The following is a 20,483-nucleotide window of genomic DNA, read 5'->3' as shown; positions in this document are numbered from 1 at the left end:
TAGTATAGTAAGGTAACATAAATCACTAACTAAATATTGCCCTAATTAATTTGTTAATAAGTGATTTTCTGATGTAGCTAGTGAACATATACTGCTGAAAAATACTACACGGTTATGCCAATCAGAGAGTATTTAGTGGTTTTATCAAAGGTCTCTGTGTTTCCAAGAAACTAGCTTTTTATATTGCGGTAGAGTCCTTCTTCAGCTATACATTGTCTCTAATTCTAAGGAAACCACATGCTTTTAACTTCATTGTAACAAATTTGTGTTAATTTTTAAGTTACCTTAGTATACAAAATATCCATTTTATCAGTAATTGAATTTATATCAAAAGTTTTCAATATCAATAATTATATCTGAATATGACATTAAATTATTGTTTGCATAAAATAAAATAATATTGTTTAAGTTTTATAGAAAAATAATGAATATCAATGATATTGATATTTAAATTATTTATAGTTTAAATATCGTTTAAATTTAATTTAGTATTTAAAATAGAGTTGTATTAAAAAATAGCTCCCAATGCTGTAAACGTGCTTCATAGGAAACCACCAAGTGTACTGATTCCCTTACTCGATATCCCGCATTAGCTGAACTCATTGCGGCATTCAATGCCGGCCTGTCAACCATTTGCGATGAAACTTCTTATCGTTGTCATCGATATGTGCGAAGTTCATGCAGTGATCTAATTTTAGATGCTACAAAGTTTCACCAGTTGAAATTCATAGAAAATTTATGAAAATTGATGAGTAAGCATGCATCAGCGTTCAACACGTCCGCTTATGGTATAACGAGTTCTCCAAAGGACGCAGAGATATCCACTATGAACAATGAAGCGAATTCCAACGAAGTTATGGCGAAAATTGAGAATTCTGCTAGAAGATCGAAGGATAACGATTCGGTAACTGGCTGCCCGGGTACCCGAGGTTAGTGAAAAATCAATCAACACGATTTTGACTGAAAGGTTAGATTAAGGTTAGGGTTAGGCTAGGTTAGGCTAAGATGGGTAGGACCAAGGACTTAATTTTGGACCTAATTTGGTTGGGATCTCGTTGAACATGACCTTTACAACCTTGATCTTGCACCTTGTGACTTCTAGTTGTTCCCAAAATTAAAGCAATACTTGAGTGGACAATGATTCTAGACGGACGAAGTGTTGCGGGAAGCGGTCACAAAATTACTCTACCAATTTATTGACAGAGGACTTCTTTGAAGTGTGTTACCATAAGTGGATTTGTCTTCAACAAATATACAGAGAAAAATCTGGCAAATATGTTGAAAAATAGCTAGGAGATAAGCCTTTCCAATGGTGTATTTTTAAATTTAAATAAAAAAAAAGTTTTATAAATGAAGGAAATGAGCGAACCTTAATTTTTTTCACAACTCTCATATATAAAATAAGATTTTAAATGTTTATTTATCAGATTTTTTGATTTCAGTGTGATATACTTAAAATGGACTTTTTATTAAAAATTCAAGACAAATTACTCATTTTATAAGTGTTCAATTGTAGAATGATATCTACATTTTCGTGAATTTAAGGAATTTTGTAAAAATATAATTTTTTATAATAATCATATAACACAGAAAATATTTTTTTTTATTTAATTTAAAATAACTAAGGGAACATCTTTGATGACAGAATTCAAAATCGAATCATTGTATCCACAACGTATTGTGTACACTGTACACACACTTCATTGTAAAATAAAAACTTTCATCGCCACGTTCAGAATTTGAGAATATAAATAACCACGATACTTAAATTGATTGCTTTTTTTTATTGACAGAAATTATTTATGTCCTCAATTATATCTTACAAAATCTACAATGAATTATCCCGAAAAACTAAAAAAAAAATTATTTTTTCTTTTAAAAATATTTTAGATTGGTTTAATCAAATTGATCAATTTAAAAATTAGAAAAAAAATAATATCCTATTTTTTATTTTATATTATCCAATTAACAATATTAATAATATATATATGTGTGTTATAATATTTACCATCAGTGACCACTTTATATGCAAATTGATAGTTCTTAGAAAAATAATATGTACTTGCAGCATTATAGTACGATTGAATTAATACCATATACTCTTTATACTCTTCTGATAAGTTTTTCTAAAAATAATTTTGTTTACCATAATTATTATATTAGTATACATTCGTAATACATACATAACTTATAAAATAAAAACATTTATTAGTTTAATTTATCATATATCCATATATAATGCTCATAATTTTTTTTTTTCATAAAACTCAGTGGGTATCTAGGTAAAATTTATTTAAACTAAACCAAATAATTTTTTTGAAGACACTCGTACATTTTATAATTAAATATTTTATTGTTACCAAGTATGTTATATTTTACTAGATAATTGTATATGTTAATTGATGTTTGTTCATTTATTTATAATTTAATGATTGGGTGTAACTTCATCATAAATTATTGTTTAAAACTCCCACAGCTAAAGTAAATACGGTGTAACGAGACCATTTTACCATTCGCACAATAGCGCGCACAACCATAGTAAACATCGCGTACGGTGCAGAAAATTGAAACTGATACGATCGACGGGTGCCGCAATCGCGCGCCAACGCGCTACCAGTCAACCGTATGCGTATTAATATGCGTGCAGTGCCCAATAACATGTGCCGGGCACCCACACTAGATAGCGTGAACGACGTTGTACCAGCAGTACTAATTGATCAAAATCCTGTTACCAGTAATCTGATGGTACATATACATTAAGCGTCACCTTAATCATGTACTACCATAATATTACAGCGTGCTCCGCGAAAACTATACCAACAGATACCACCAAAAACCGCAATTGCCATCGATCATTATTACTACGCGGAGAATGCCAGAACAGCATACAAATATACACAGCTGCAAAAATCGACAGTATCGGTTCCGATTCACTCTACCGGCGACAAACAGTTTACATGGAGTCATCTATAGTTGGTTGAAACTGGTGACGGGTCCCGGTAAAGTGAATCATCGTATTTACGCCTCGCCGCCTTCGAGACCGCCGTCCGAAGTAGTTCGACCACCGTCAAACTTACTCCTCTGATTTAGGGACTAAATTAATATTGGTCCAAACTAAATCAGACGAGTAACTACCATTTCGCCTCCGTACTGCGCCGCCTTCGAGACCGCCATAGCCGCCGTCCACAGTGCCTTCACCGGTTGCAAACGCTTAAGACGACCATAGTCATAATAGAGACAGTCATCCCGCCAGTAGCACTACCAAAGGTTCTACCATACTGTAAGTCTACCCATAAAACCCCAAATATTAAACCTTTCCTTGTTAAACGTTTTTTTATAAATATCAAATCACTTTAAGTGATATAATTTCAATGAATAAGAAAATAATCTACTAGTTAATAAATTTCGATACAATTCTTATGAACTATAAATAAGAAAAGGTGTTCATCATTTATTGTAAACAACGGTGTTGGAGATAAAAACAGTATTTGGATAGGTAACTTATTCAAATCATTTTTTTTAAGTATATTAACATTAAATAAAAACATTTTTTTGATCACTCAAAATACCTATGTTGATTTTAAATATAAATCTTAGATTTTGCAACAAAGAATAAATTTTTACGATATTGTTTCCAAACAGATTTGAATATACTACTTTATCTGAAAATTATGATATTAGTAACTTTATAGATCACATACATACTATTAATGATTTTACTAAGTTTATGATTTTTAAAAATCACTAGGTCCTCACCCCTGGAAAAGTTAGGTTACAATCATCACATTTATCAATTTATTCTTAGTTAGTTTATTCCGATGTGAAAAAGGGTCTTTTTTGGAAAAGTTGCGTCAGTTTTAGTAATGATATTCTACTAGGTAAAAACAATATCTGTTAAAAATTGGTGAATAAATTCTTAATAAAATTTGCTAATTTATTAAGGAAACATGGAGACGTAGACTTTAATTCTCAAACTCAGTATCATAAGTTGGCAATAGTTGAAGGTGAATCATCCATTTAAGTATATAAAAATTCAACATACGATATTAGAAACTAGTTGAAACTTTACGTATACAGCAAGTTTTTGAAAAATGAAAATAGAGAAAGACTTGTTCCAATAATAAAAATAGTATTTAATAGTACCTAGATAACAGAATATAGTTACCTATAAGAGGCTACCTGATTGGCAGTTCATTACTTAATATGAATTATTGCAATTGAAGAGAATTTTCGTTCATTATTAAGGTTCCGAATAGATAATGAAAATATAGTTTTGGAAAATCATTTAATGACAGCTAAAAATAATTACACTTTTAATGTTAATAAAATATCGACAAATTAATTAATAAATGATTGTGACATTGAAGTTCTTTAAATTGTATTTAATCGAATACAGAAGGCTAAATAAAACTGTATTTTATTTGATGATACAACTGATGTATGTCACATATCACAATTAGTTTATCAAATAGACATATTAAAAGACAAGCAAGATTTAATTGGTTCTGTTTATCTTCACGAGGACAATTAAAATGCAATAATACGAGTAGCAGGCATATTAACACAACAATCATTATAACCGATTCCTACACATGAAAATAAATCTATTCTCACACATTTCTACTATTTCCAATTTTTGAACCAAGTATTTCTCCTGTTTTAGTTGGTTCTGAATATTTTAAACCTAATGTACCTATTATTTTCATTATCTGTGTTAAAATCAAAAGCATTTGCACTACAAGAATTGCGGACCTCCACCCCCTCCGGAAATTTTCCTAAAGACTGTTTTCGGTCTACTAGGACAATTTCCCCCAATATATTTTTAATATAAACATATCCTACCTTTTTTTAAAAAAAAGTTTATTATTTAATATTAAATTATTTTTTGAGCTCGCCATAAACCAAATTCACAAGCAGTTATTAAATTTTTAAGTATCAAACTTGGTACAGTTCAAAAAAAATAAAATAAAATAAATATGAACAAAGGCTAAGAAATATGTGTTAAGAAATAACAATAGAATCAAATATCAAGTTGTTTTTATAAAATTAATCGTTTTAAGTTGGAATTTTTTGCCATTTTTAAAGGTTATTCATTATTTTTTGTGTAGGCAATCTACATTTAAGTATATTTATACATAGAAATAATATATATATTCATGTGTGTATATGTGTTAGTGACATTTATTGATTATTGTATATATTTATAATGTTCATTTTTTATTTACTTTCTTTCCCGTAATATTTTCATGTATTCTTGCAAATAAACCGTTTTTGTTGTATTTGTTGTATCGGTTTATTAATTTGTTATGAAATTTAATTCTATAAGTGTCAGTTCCAGTTTCAAGAAGTTCACTCCATAGTTGTTCAATTGCTGAAAATGAAATGCAACCCTAGTTTTATAACTAAAAAATAATTTTTAAAACAACATGAAATTTGCTTTTGTTCTGACAACTTTAATAGGTATAATAATATGATTGCTGGTGTATACCTATTTTACGTAAGCAACACAGTTTTGTGACAAGTAGTAGAGTTTATCAAATATATCGAACACATTGCAATAAAACAAGTAAGTTTATAAATAATATTTTTAAAAAATCTTATTATTCAAATCTGGGGCCAAGCTAAACTGATTAATATAAGACCGATACAAGCTTTCCAGTCTAACCTAATGGTATATGACCATCGACGCACTACACAAGGATCTACGAATCTCAACAGTCAATGAAATAACCACTCGACACTACAAAAAGTTTCATTCAAGCCAAAACCCTTTTATTTCCCGTATGTCTTCTATAACCAACCACAGCAACCCTCCAATGTGATTAAAAATAAAATGGTCAATAGATGGGCCTTGCCTAACACAGGAGATATTATTGATAGACGGTTTTCCGCCTTCAAGACAATTAATACAACTATTAGTATTATTATAGACGAGTAGTATTCAATTTACTTGTTGTGTTTTCTGTGTGAATATTAAACATAGATTTTTAATAAAAAAAAAAAAAACAAACAAACAAACGAACTATACTTGGAATTGAAGTGAATGATTGTAATCATGATTTTTGGTATTTCGTAAAATATTTTTATTACATCATTGTTATAAATGCTCTTCTACGGGTATTTTTTACATTTAGTATATTCATTTGGTACGTGTATATTAATTAAGAATAAACTCATGTACTTCCCACTTATTCTTTTAGATATTGGATTGATTAAATTTCTTCACCCATAGTTCGTAGTCTTTAAATTATATTTAAATGGTGAACTTCATTCACAATTGGTACACATTTTCAGTTTAATTATTTATTAGCTGATCATACTATCATTATTGTAGTGTATAATGTGTATGAAAAAGTAAATATTATTATAAATGTAATAATATTATTAACGTTCATAATACATAATTACAAATAACAATAATTAGTGATTTGTTTATTTGAATGTGCATAGTTCAAAGGAGTACTTATATCTATCTGGGCATAACAACCCTCGTATACATGAATATATTAAGTTAGAAATTAGTTTTATATAAGATAACGTTACTATTAGATACACAATTAAATGTATATATTATAATTATATAATCTATATACATATAGGAGACCACCTCTATTCATTCTTCAATGCCCAGACTAAATCACTGGGTCTAGAGACTTGAAATCTTGTACAAAGGTTCTTTAAGCAATGTAGGGGCACACTAAGAAATAATTTTTCAAAATTCAACCTCTAAGGGGGTAAAAGAGGGGCTCTTAAAAGTTTGCATAGATTTTATATAGCTACATAGTATATACAGTAGCTTTAATAGAAAGTGACAATATAATGAAAAGTGTTTATAATGTATTTGGAATTGAGACCTAAACGTAATATAATGTCTAAAAATTATATTAATCACAGATCTTTATCCATTTTTATTTTTTAATTCGTATAAATTGACTGAGTAATAAGTATTTTACGATGTATAATAGACACTTTCGAACACTTTCGAATATCAATATAGATACTTCATACTTTTAATATTACAGTAAATACTAACACACGACACGAAAATGCCAAAAAATAAACTAATACACGGGGAACGCCATGTCGGGACAGCTAGTTATGTGTAATAAACAAAAACATTATTTATATTAATAGAATGTTTAATATATTATGCAATAAATAAAAATACTTACGAACAGTATCATCTAAGATCAATGATTTTCCTGTAATCAAAAACAAACACTAAATTGTCTTTAAATATATCATTTTTTTTTATAGTATTAGGATATTGTTATATATAGATTATACGTTATTTATTAGTGTATCTTCAAGGTTATAATTTCACAATATCTCTATTAGTTTAAACCTCCACACAACATAAAATTAATACCAAGTTCTTGAAATAAAAATTTTCGTCAAACTTTCATCAATGTTTTATGTGTATAATAATTATTATATTGATTAAGTATATAGGTAGTGTATAGGTATATATATTAAGTATATGTAGATAATTTATATAATATACAGCAATTTTGTTTGCATTTTTTGTAAGTACTAGATAATCTCAGAAACTAACTAAAAGATAAAACAATTTTAAAATAAATATTGTATATCAAATTGAATGTATACCTATATCAAACCACCTATGAAAATATTTCCTACCTACGCCCATGCCCGGCGGAATAGTACTAATGGACCCCCGTCCACCATAGGATCGTTCTAAGTATTAGTTATTTCGCATAACCTAACGGAATTTCGTCAAACGCGACAATTGTAAAACAAAAAACTTGTACAGTTTCGACATCCTACACTGAATGATCGTAATAAGACTAATATAAGTGGTCATATTATATTACCGTTCCAATGATAATCAGTGTGTATTTGTATCTAGTTTTTAAAAGGCAACTGACATAAAAGTATATAATTTATAAACTAGGTAATAATTAATTACTATGTATTCTTAGTAAAATACATGTTGGTAAACTTTAAAACTTTACTTGTGACAACAGGCATTAAAATATAAATATTATAGTTATTATTAGGGCTAGGATTTATATGCAATAAAAAGTTGTAAAATATGCATTTTATTTACCAAAATATGCAAAAATATGCAAAAACAAATTTTTATTATTTCTAGAGTATTATTATTTATCATAATTCAAAATTGTATTATTATTACATTAAAATATTGAATATTAGTTTATATTATATCATTATTACATGCTACTATAATGTGTTGTTTCAATAATTTTCAAATACAAACATCCAGCGATTTGAACGTAAAATAGATTTATACTGACTAAAACTCCTTTCCACATCACACGATGTTATTGGTGCATATTTTAAATAATGCGATTTATCCTGGAGTTAATCAATATCGATTTCTTAGATAGATAATATTTATACTTTATATTTACAATAATTCGACGGATAAACCAAAAATTATCGATTTTATGAAAAAAACACCATTTAAAATTAACAATAAATTATAAAAATTTGAAAATTTAAGTTAAAAAAAAGTCAAAATTCCAAAAATCTATAAATATGCAATTATATGCATTGTGTTCAAAATATGCAAAAATAAGCAAAAATAAATTGGTTCTATTTAAACGAGAATTAGCCAAATCATGGACAAATCTGACAACCATTAAATTTGGACTTAAGGAAAAAAACATGCAAATGCATATAAATCCTAGCCCTAGTTATTATATAATAATTATGTCTAACTATATACATATATAATGAGTAATAACTATACTTATTAAGTGGTCAATTATTAATATCTAATAAAACAATATTATTTTTTCTTTCATAGAACGGGTAATGAGAGTAGCATACTACTTTTATTTTACAAAAGTGTAACCTAATTATAAATTTTTTTAAATTATTGTTAAACCAGGTACCTTAATAGTAAAAAATAATAATAATAATAATAATTTAGACAAATATAATGGCATAAAGCTAATATAATTTATTACATTTTATAAAATACTGGTGAAAATGTTAAAAATATTTAGGTAATATTCATTTTTATAAACATTTCTAAAGACAATACTCGTATTAATAATTATAATTTTATTATTGTTAATAAAAATAACAATATCGTATAAATGAAGTCAAATATATTTTCAAGTCTCAAAGAATATCAGACTTAAAAATAGGTTAGGTTATTGTTTTTCTACTTAACATACTACATTAAATTGTTCGTACTTTTTTCCTATTCATACCAGTATATCACCAATGTATAAGTACCTATCTACAATTCAATTTTAATAAAATATTTTTTACAAAATATCAATGATTAAAAATTAAATTACAATAATTTAACAAATTACATATTTGTAATACATATTTGTTATATTATATATTTCACTTTTTGTTTATAAAAATTTTAAAAAAACTTATAGATAATTATCACAGCAAAATTAAAATTAAATATAAAATGTAATAAAAATTGAAATTGAAATTTTATTCTGTATGTTTTACATCTATTTCTTGCATATTTTGACTTTTTTTTAGTACATGTTTGCTTTCATATTTTTAATTTTAAAATGCATATAAATCCGGTCTTTGATAATAATGAAATTTATTTTTATAGAGTGCATGCTACAACTGTTTTTCCCCGGGACTCAATTTAACCAATCCCGTACTAGAACGCCCTTTCAAAGGGAATCGGACATTTCGGCACGGCAGTTTCGGCGCTGGAAATTTCGGCGCGTCGTTTTTTTTTTTTAATTAACTATTACTATTATGAAAAATAATCTTTATAAAATCATCAACAGTACAATCCTACCAAATATAGCTGTTATCGTATAACGTAAAAACCGATTATATATGTAAGATAAAGGTGTAGTGTTCAACGCCGACGTAACTCCTACGAGATATGGTGGTTAGCTACGACGACTCGCATCGGTATGGGGGTGAGGTGACACAGATTTCTTAATACCTATTGAATGTTAACACAATATTTGATTGTATAATAATAATGTATAATATAGAAATGAATAATAATAATGAACGTAAGTAATATTTACAGAGTTACTACCGTTAAAGACGTCTCTTTGTCGGTCAGCGAATAATAATTATAATTTTAATAATAATAATATGTCTTATGGACAATTATTATAAAACATAAAACAATAGTAACGATACCACGGCGGTGATGGCGGTGAGATTACAATATTATGACAACGTCGGCGACGGCGGCAGGTGATAGCACAATGACATCAGCTGTTGACGGCGGCGGCACAATGGTCAATGACCTCACGGCAGCGGCGGTGACACCGACGAGTAATTCTTCAAATTGTAACGGACAACCGACAACGTCCAAATCGCAATTATCCAACACGACAGGGTGTGTGCACTCGAGTGCTCAATTTAATAGGAACGATACACACAGACGACGGAGTTTACACCATCAATATCAGTATTTCCGTGAGCTGAGATTACGTCGCACACGTGGTTGTCGGAGTAAATCGCAATATGTACCAAATCCTCCGAACAGCGACCGAAACACCACGGCAATAATCACGCACAACTATTGTTGTCTCAAGTTCAACGAGATACTTGCGACTTGCGGACGTAACACCTAAACACGGCCAAACCAAAAAAAATGTTACGGCACACGCCACACACACGAGTATAAAAAGATACCTAAGGCGCACGGGCCGTTGTAGTTCGGCACCGTCGGAACGCAGACAGACAGGCGGCACGGAGACGACGTCCGAGCCGTCCAGGTCGTGGGCATGGGCGGGGAAGGAGTCCAAAGTTCGAGATTCGTCGTGTTATCGTGCGGTATCGCGCGCGCCGATGGTAAAGTCCCGATAGGAAAAGGCGGCAGTTTAAACATGTTGGTTATTAACTCACATAAAATCTAAAAATACAAAACAAATAATAATATATCATTATTTGAATATTACAATAAATTTTAAAAATACAAAATAAATAACATAACAATAAAGTTTTATATGTTTTATAATACATGATTACACGGTTAAAATATAAATTATGATACCTAATGATTTTATAATTATTTAAAAAAATGAATTAATAATACTTTAAAAATGTTAATAATATACAATTGAAATTTATTTAAAAAAAATATTATTAGCGATTCCCTTTAAATAGTCAAAAAAAATGAATTAATAATACTTTAAAAATGTTAATAATATACAATTGAAATTTATTTTAAAGAAATATTATGAGCGATTCCCTTTGAATAGTCTATACAATTTCTTATATTATATTCACTAACTATTTTATGTAATCGATAATTTAGGTCGGTATATTTTTTAAATTTTTTAGGGGTCTCCCTCTAGCGGTTAGTTGCGCCATAAAAACATCGTGACCTGTTTAAACCCTTCTTAGGCAATTTATACATGTCCAATTTGTTGGGCCACACACTCCTATTTCAATATTCAACTTCCTATTTGCTGCCTCGGCATGATTATTTGTTCTATTTTCTGAATTTAAGACTTTATCATATAAATTACAAATTTCTGGAGGGAAACGCGCATTTCTTCTTCCCCGACCATTACGGTTAATTCGACCTATATAATTATCTTCGAACCATTCTAATAAATAATTTAATTTTCATCAAGATTTTGAGCTAATAAATCAACTGCAAAATCAAGATTTTCTATTTTTACAAATGCTAATGAAATTATCGTTTTAACTGATATAGAAAAATCAGCATCATTGTTATATCGAGTTGTGAGATTTAATGCACCAACTTGCTTTTTAAAATTGTTCGACAAATGAAATAAACACCCATATATTTTAACATTGGTAAATGCTTTTTTTATTGATTTATAGCCGGTCTTAAATTTTTCAACATTAAAAACATATGTTACTGATTGTTTATCGGGGAGTAAAATATAAACCATAGGCAGTATACCATGTAAATATTCAGCTAATATTACATATACTTGACTGAATAATGAAGGTGCAACTTTAAATGTACCATCCATGTACCAAACGCTCGAATTTTCCAAAATATCAAGGCTCTTAGATCGAGCAAAATTAATATTCTGTTAGAACCTGGACCACTATCACTTGTAACGAAATGACTTTTACACGTGATTTTCTTTAAATTGTCATTTACATATACTTTATTTAAACACAAAACAATAGTTGTAACAGTTAATAGAAGATTACAATATTTTCTTTTAATGTGTTTTTTCTCTTCGAGCATATAATAAAAAGAACATAAAACATATATGTGATACAATAACATAGATATAGAATAGTGTATGTCTGACTCACGGTGTCCAAGGGGTGTGATCAGCTGGCGGGGAATGGTTGGTCTGGATGATATTGTGTAGGTATACTACTACGGTACTGCCGTAGTCCGTACACAATACCACCAGAGGGACGTGGAAAGGAAAACACGTCTATCTCTGTATAGGTATACTGCTACGGTACTGCCGTAGTCCGTATACAAAGATAGACGGTCGGAAGTCGGGGTTATCGGCAGCGTTGGTGACTGGATTGCTGTTGCGCTTGGTCCTAGTCGGCGGTGTCGGCGGTCGGATCGCTGTTGGGCTTGGTCGGCGTTGTCGACGGTCGGATCGCTGTTGATTAGTAGTTATAGTACTTCGGAGACCACGATACAGGGCGTTAATACAGACAAGCTGTATTCCTCTGTACCATCTCCGTCATACTATAACTAGCTAATCGGAAAGGAGAATAACTTGCTTTTTGACCATCGACGGGTCGTATTTATGCCTAGTCACGTGCTTCTCGGGCAGCAGTTGTTCCGGAATCCACTACGACGTTTTGTCGTGTTCCGTTCATTTATCCGTAGTTTCTGCTACCGTGTATATGCACTAAGCATTTGTTAATCGACTCCGATGATGTTCCTAATAATTATTGGCCGGCGGACGACCTTTAAATATGGTAAAACGTCCGTCCACGCCAGTTAAGTAAAAGTGTGAGCGCAATAGCGCTATCTGTTGCGCGCGTAGTGTGGAAGTAGTGTGCGCGCCGCAGACTTTTTAGTTCGGCCGTACTCCACTGGTAGTGGTAGTGGTATTATTGGCGTAATTATTGGCAGTATAAACGATTTCTCGTTACACACTTTGTAAAAATATTTCCTTATTACCGTTTGATGAAGAATACATAGTATACGTGGGTGGGATGTCTAGTGTAGTTAGGTCGACTGGATTATGTGGTGCCATTTGGATTTCTTTACGTTTTCGGCAAATCGTTTTTTTTTAAAGTTGAATTACTTGGCAAAGTGGCCTGAATTCAAACAACAATGAATATCTTTTTAAATAATTTAATAAAAATATATAAATGTATGTAATATTTTTTTTTAATTAGCTTTCATATGCTAAACTACATTATGGTTCCTAAAATTAAATTAACGGGCCTAGTAAAAACAAAAAGCTGTCTGAAATTTGTACTTACTTTAGCTGCTTCGGATAAAGATCCAACACATTCGTTTATTACAGTGTTTCCCAACCGGTGGTCCGTGGGCCAGTCATAGGTGATCCGCGGTACCTTTCTTCGTTTTCTATTAAAAATTATTTTTTTTTTTTAAACAGCGAAAAATATTTTATTTTACCATAATATACGGTTATCTTATCGTTGTTTCTGCCGACGACCGATAAGTATTTTCTTCTTTTATAAGTGTGTAGGTATCAGGGTAATAAGGGTACAGTAAAATAATAAAAATTTACATTTTTCGATAAATTTTGTGTATTCTTGTTAATGAGCAAAAAAAAAAGGTCTTCCTAGTTTGCGTAAAATTGAGGTGGTCCGCGACATATAAAATATTATCGAAAAAGGTCCGTGGTGGTAAAATGGTTGGGAAACACTGGTTTATTACAACTGATGTAGGCTCCATTGTTTGAAGTGCATGTGTCTTAATTTTTGTAATTTCAGCCACTACTTCAATTTTAGCCGCTTCAGAATCATGAGTATGGTCGTTAATTTGTTTTTGTATAATATAATCATCGATTCCTGTATGAATTCAACAATTACATATATATCTTTATTGCGACACCTCCAAAATCGCTTTGTACGGTTAAAATTAAATTTGTCGAAGATATACATGAAACCGTCTAGTACAAAAATTTCACGTTCGCGGTTCGATAATAAAATAGACATTTTAAGTAAGTATAAATTTTTGTGCAGCAATGATGATAGGTCGAGAACTGGATTAGAAAATACGCATTTCTTCTTCCTCGACCATTACGGTTAGTTTGACTTATATAATTATCTTCTAAAGATTATAAGATTATCTGAAGATATAGATTTTGGATTACACTGATTGCTTTACAGTTCATACACTACACGTATACATAATCATCACTTTATCTTAACTGCTGTGGGTTAATAACCTATACTTTTATTTTACCTATATAGACATATAGTCGGTTCTTACGTTACACGATAACAGATATATTTGGTAGGATTGCACTAGGTATTGACAATTTTATTAAGATTATTTTTCATAATAGTAATAGTTAATTTAAAAAAAAAACACCGCGCAGAAATTTCCTCGCGCCGAAACAGCCGTGCCGAAAGATTCTAGGTCACTTTGTACGGTCGTCGGTCAGGCATTAAAAGTGCGAAACGCGGTCACATAGTACGGTCTGGTAAAAAGGTACATTGCAGAACGCGGACACTTTGTACTATTATATACATAAAGTATATTATATAAATATAAGTTTTTTACCTACGTAGTAACTAGTAATTATGTAAAGTGTTAATTAATTAAAATAGAAAAAATAAAAATAATATTGATATAAAATATGGTATAATAATAATAATAATAATAATCTAAATAATCAAATAATCAATAATATCATTCTATCATCAAACTACATGTAAAGATGTGTACAATATAAATATCAAAAATGTCAAAGAGTAGTATAATATAAAAAACTGTTGGAAAATGTTAACTTTTCACCTCTGTAATACTCTATAATATTCATTTTTACAACGGAAACCACCCCCATACTTTGAAATTGGAGCATTATTTCGACTAGTTATGCTGTACACAGACACAAAAAAAAAAACATACATCATAAAAAATAAAAAAATATTATGAATTTTCAACTACAAACATTATATTTTCACAACTTTGACATACTTCAAAAAAATTTAAATGCTTATAAAAAAATTGTGTGAATGATTTTTTTTTAACTACTACAAGAACCACTTATAAGAAACATTTTTTTTAAATGTTAACCTTTTAAGTTTTTTTTGGCACCCAAAATTTTTTTTCGACACTTAAAAAAAATACTCAGAAAAAAATTTAAATTTTCAGTTAAACAAATAGATAAATAAATAGCTAAAACAAAAATATTTTGAAAATTTAACTGTACATCGATAACATTAATACAAGCATTTAATCAAAATTTCAAATATATACATTACATAGTGTTTAGTTTTTAAATTACAACTAAATAATCGATTTTGTCAAAAATTGATTTTGTGAAAAAATTACAGTTTTCCGTCACTATTTTTTTTTTTGAAAACTACTAGAAAAATTTAGCCTCTAAAATGCACCAAGAAAACCTCCCCTGAAGTTTGAAATTGAAGAATTATTTCAACAATAGTTATGCTGTACAAATGCAAAAACAAAAAAAAAAACCCACATCATTGTACAATCAATTCAATCGCTTCGTTCAGAATTTAAAATACAAACAAGTTTTTAAATGAATTTTTTAATGCGATTTTTGTTTATGACATTAGAGTCATTTCATCAAAACTACATACAAATTAAATGTACTATGTTGAGCCAAAATAATTTAAACTCGTTTTATTTTATTTGTGTAGATAGCAATTATTTGATACTGCTAGACGTGGACCATATGATCATCCCAGCGCAACCCATTTGCGCCCCTGAATCAAAGCCCATATGCGCTCGATTCAGATCAGATGAATATCGTGCAACGTTACCATTTATTGAATATATTGGCGTGTAATAATAAAATCTAAAATAATATTTGATCGTTTCTAAAGCTAATCGAAACCGAATTTTTAAATTTTTTAAAAAGAATAATAATTCACTTTTTTAATTGTTTGTTATTCAACCAACTAACCTGACTATTTAACCCATTCTTTGCAGGGTCTTGATTTTGGGAAAAACGGAATAACCGTGTATTTTTATCATTTCTTTTACTTTTGCCACAGTTAAAAAACATACTTTTATTGCCTTTTGTAGCCATGATAACATTATACTAATTGAAGTGTTAAAAACTATTGTTACGGGTCGCGCAGATTTGCAAATGTTCCAATATTATAATTTAATTATGTCTTATTAATATTTATTATTTTTGTCTACAACAACTATAGAGTTGTTTTGGAAGCGTTGACGATTATATAGTCTGTATATTTTATATTATTTCATTATTTATTTACTCTGTATCGCAATTTATTTTTAGTCTAAACCGGTCGAATCCCAGTCATACCCCCCTCCCCCGCACAGGAAATCTTTATTTTCTATTCGATTTTATTTGTAATATATTTTTAGATACTACACAAATGCGTATGCTATCTATTGAGATGTTGTATTATTAATTTATGTGTTTCCATTATCTTCTATACCGGTAGGCTATCTATAGTATATTTAATCTAAGCTATTACCTAGTCACTGTTACGTATGTTACTACACCACCTACATTCATAATAAATAACTTGGTGTTAAAATTTTTTAGTATTACAAAAGCTAAAGCAACTTCTATGTGATTCTCAATCCATACTGATCCTACGTGGAAAATCGTATGACTGAGGATGAGACTTTAAAAAATATAAAAACTGTAAAAGGCGAGATTATTTCAATCATAGATTATGTAAAACTACCATCTCGCAAGTAGCTCCAGCTGCTCTTGGGTCTAGATGTAAAAATAAACTGGAAAAGACATTAAATATTTCTTGTTTGTGCTAAAAATATATTCAAATAAACCGTAAAATCTTTAGGTTTAATTTGGAAACCACATGCAGATGAATTGCGATTTAATGTTACCAAACAAATTAATGTTGATATGGTAACTAAGATAGTCATATTATAGTTTTTTGTTGACATTCTTGGATTTCATACTTTTGTATTAATTAAAGGAAAGATATTGCTTCATCAGTTATGGCTGTTTAAAATACACTACACTAAGTTTTGGATTACATAGAGCATAGATTGAAACAGTACGATACACAAATTGAATATTTAGAGGATTTATGAATTCCAAAGAAGGCTAAGTCTGGCATGGTTGATATGTTTGAACTACATGTATTTTCTGATGCTTATGTATGGTAAATCTAAAAATGATGAATGGCAATCAAAAATTTTCTATTCAAGAACGATAATAGCTACAATAAAAATTCCCATAATTTCACGTCTAGAATTATATGAACCCCAATTACTCATTTAATCGTCAATTAAGGTATCACAATCTTGAGGATTTTAAATTTTAGTTGGTTATTACGATTTTTAAATTATATCTAAAATTAGATATCAACTCAAGAACAATAATTCCTGACATTAAATCAGTTAAAATTATATTATTATAAAGATCAAAAACGATGCCTTTCAGGATGAACACTAACTGTTGTTCAACGAAAAAGAGATCGCACGAAACAGTATGCTGAAGACGCTTTGTCTATTTCTGAAGGATGGATTGATATTAGTTAGAAACTGTTAATTTTATATCTATCACTGAGTTACCCTTTGTTATCAGTTCTTATTTTGCACAAATATATACATACTATACATCAATTTACTTCTCCCGCATACTACCACATCATATGGTTTGGTCTGTAAATATTGGTGCGCTATGAGGTATTTTGGTGACCCGACTCACGGCCTATTATTGTTAGTACTCGTGTCATGCATGATGAGACTACCACATCACTCGCAAGAGTACTCAAATTTGTAAAATTACTAAAAATTAGGTAACCATGGGCATTATTAAAACATGATTATCGTTAACTGAATATAATTATTTCAAACCTCTCAATCACAAATAATGTTGATCATATACGTTAAATCGTATTCACCTCACGATTGAATTGTGCAAATACGCGGCAGTAGTCGACGCCAACAGGTGATAAGGTACTAGAAAAAGAACCTTGGAATGAAAATTTGACTGTATAGATAAAGGATGGTTTAAAAATGACCACGGCAAGTGTAAAAGAATTGCGTTGATTATGGCAAGATAAATCACACTGTAACAATATAAAAAACTGTTTACAGTATGACGAAATACTGTTAACCCCCTAGTACTACCCCTTTACACTGATACTTATTTTGTTAAAATTTGGTCGTTAAAAATTATTTTTTAAAAATTATGTTGAAATTTGTGATTTATTGTCTGATTTTGAGCTTTGTTTGTTTAAGACTACAGCAATCGTAACTAATTTAAGCTTAGTTAAACCGAAAATATTATAAGTACCTATGTTACAAAATACAAACATTATTTATTTTTAAAATAAATTTCATATGTTCGTACTCACTAAATATCGTCAAGTGATATTTTTCATTTTCAGCTGTTCATAATTAACGTTAAATCATTAAAATATTGTACAAAACTTTCCATAAAATATAATATTGATGTTAAAATATTACTTTTAGGGGACTAAGATGTTACACGTTTAAATAGTATTTCACTAAACAGTATAATAAATTTCTAGTATTTCTCTAATACGATAGGTCAATCCATATTATTATTTTTTTTAAAAAAATAAGTACCTAAATCAATTTTCATATACATCAATGAGTATATTTATAATATTTTTATAATAGTAATTATTGCTGAGGAGAAAATTGGATCGTTTGAAAATTTCATAGCTCTAATATATTAAAAATTGTAATTAACATAAGAAAAAATGTAAGCAAAATTTGTGGGTGTTAACTTCATATTTGTTTCACATGTTGAACATCAAATATTGGAGGTCCCACACTTGCAGAATAAATAATGATACAAATCAGTAAGGATGAATCTTTAATTTAATGCAGATATGTCTAGTTTCTTAATTAATTATTACCTTAATTTGGGAAATGAATTGCTATACGACATTTAAACGTGTAACTAAATAAGTATGAATCAACAATTTTATCTAGCACGTTCGCCGCCAAGTGTCACATATGTGTGACATGAGGTTTCTTTAAAAAAACCCATGTCACACATATGTGACACTCGGTATGAGATTTTCAATTATTTATCGTAGGCTTGGGTTTCTTCAAACAAATATAATAGCATAATGGTTTTATTAAGCGCTACTTACGCCATCTAACGGTGTACGAGGTTTTTTGTTAGCGTCACGAAATAGTAAGATAACGAAATTAATATTACGTATTAAGTTTGGGTTTATCTTAAGATTATCAAAAAAGTCTTGGGCGGTGAACATGCTAGAAAATCGTTTTCAAACATTTTGGCACCATTTTTATTTTTTATTGAAAAAACAACTGAGTCATTATTTCTAATATGGAACTACCTATTAAAAATGTTTTTTTTATATTTTTTACACCTCTAATTTTTATAGAAATAAAAAAATAAAGTTATGGTAAGAAATCAATATTTTGAGAAACGCGGTCTCCTTTATTTGTAGTATCTATTCCTAACCAAATAAAAATACAAGTTTTGTACACTATTCACATATTTAAATCATTTACTAAAATATGATATTTACCTGGAGAAATAATCTCGCTTTGAAACTCATCTAAACACAGATAATGCATTGAATGAAAATACTATTGTTATTAACATAGTTTGGACAGATATAACATTATATTAATTATTATTTTTCTACTTATTTATAAAAACTAAAACAAAATAAATTATTTTATTTTATGGATTTTGAAATATATATGTTACTGGTAGAGTACGAAAAGCTGATAGTGTAGATTGGAACACTATAAGTTTTATCCAGTATGCACTTCCCGTGCATACTGGATAAAATAAACAAATATTATTTATCAACTAACCAGGTAAACTATGCATTACCTATTACCCCATATGTGTATCAAGTACTTTGATAAAATAAAATATGATTAAATATCGATTGTAGATAGTTATACAGGTAACTTTGTTACAATGAATTATTTTTAATGATATTTTAATCTGGAGTACAGTTTATTTTCCATATGTACACTGTACACCACTGTTCAGCGTATTATATTCTTATTTATTTATGGTTTATTACAACGCGTTAAACGAAAAATTTTATAATTTTATAATTTTAATTTTATTGATATAAATAAATTTAGAAAAAGATGAAAACTCGGTGTATTGAGCAGAAATTAAATATGGAAAGGAAATGGAAAAAACAAATAAATCACACATTTCCAAGAAATCCGACCTTACCTATTACAAATTAAAGAAGATTAATTAATATTTCTGATATTATTACGTATTTGAGAAGTTTTTTATAACATTTTGAACGATAACGTTTACAACAGAGGTAATACATAATATTATACACCAAGAGTGATAAATTATTTGATCACAACGTGCCAAAAATGACCTTTTACGAGCTTGCCATGAAAAATATTCAGTATA

At 29.2% G+C, this 20,483-nt stretch overlaps 1 protein-coding gene across 1 annotated transcript in view; it reads right to left on the bottom strand.

Moving 5' to 3' along the window:
* LOC126553778 (uncharacterized) overlaps nucleotides 1-19,914 on the bottom strand; it is a 52,315-nt gene extending 32,401 nt beyond the window's left edge. The window contains exons 1-5 of the mRNA XM_050208894.1: nucleotides 19,615-19,914; nucleotides 18,439-18,471; nucleotides 7,173-7,202; nucleotides 5,226-5,371; nucleotides 2,009-2,126 (exon numbers count right to left, since the gene is read on the bottom strand). Of these exons, the coding sequence (XP_050064851.1) occupies nucleotides 2,009-2,126; nucleotides 5,226-5,371; nucleotides 7,173-7,202; nucleotides 18,439-18,471; nucleotides 19,615-19,663 (376 nt within the window). The 5' untranslated portion in view covers nucleotides 19,664-19,914. The remainder of the gene's footprint in view (nucleotides 1-2,008; nucleotides 2,127-5,225; nucleotides 5,372-7,172; nucleotides 7,203-18,438; nucleotides 18,472-19,614) is intronic.
* Nucleotides 19,915-20,483: the final 569 nt, after the last annotated feature.

Source organism: Aphis gossypii, unplaced genomic scaffold (genome assembly GCF_020184175.1).
Source record: "Aphis gossypii isolate Hap1 unplaced genomic scaffold, ASM2018417v2 Contig00327, whole genome shotgun sequence".
Taxonomy (NCBI): domain Eukaryota; kingdom Metazoa; phylum Arthropoda; class Insecta; order Hemiptera; family Aphididae; genus Aphis; species Aphis gossypii.
The sequence above is the reverse complement of the archived record's forward strand: the minus strand, read 5'-3'. Positions and strand labels throughout refer to the sequence as shown.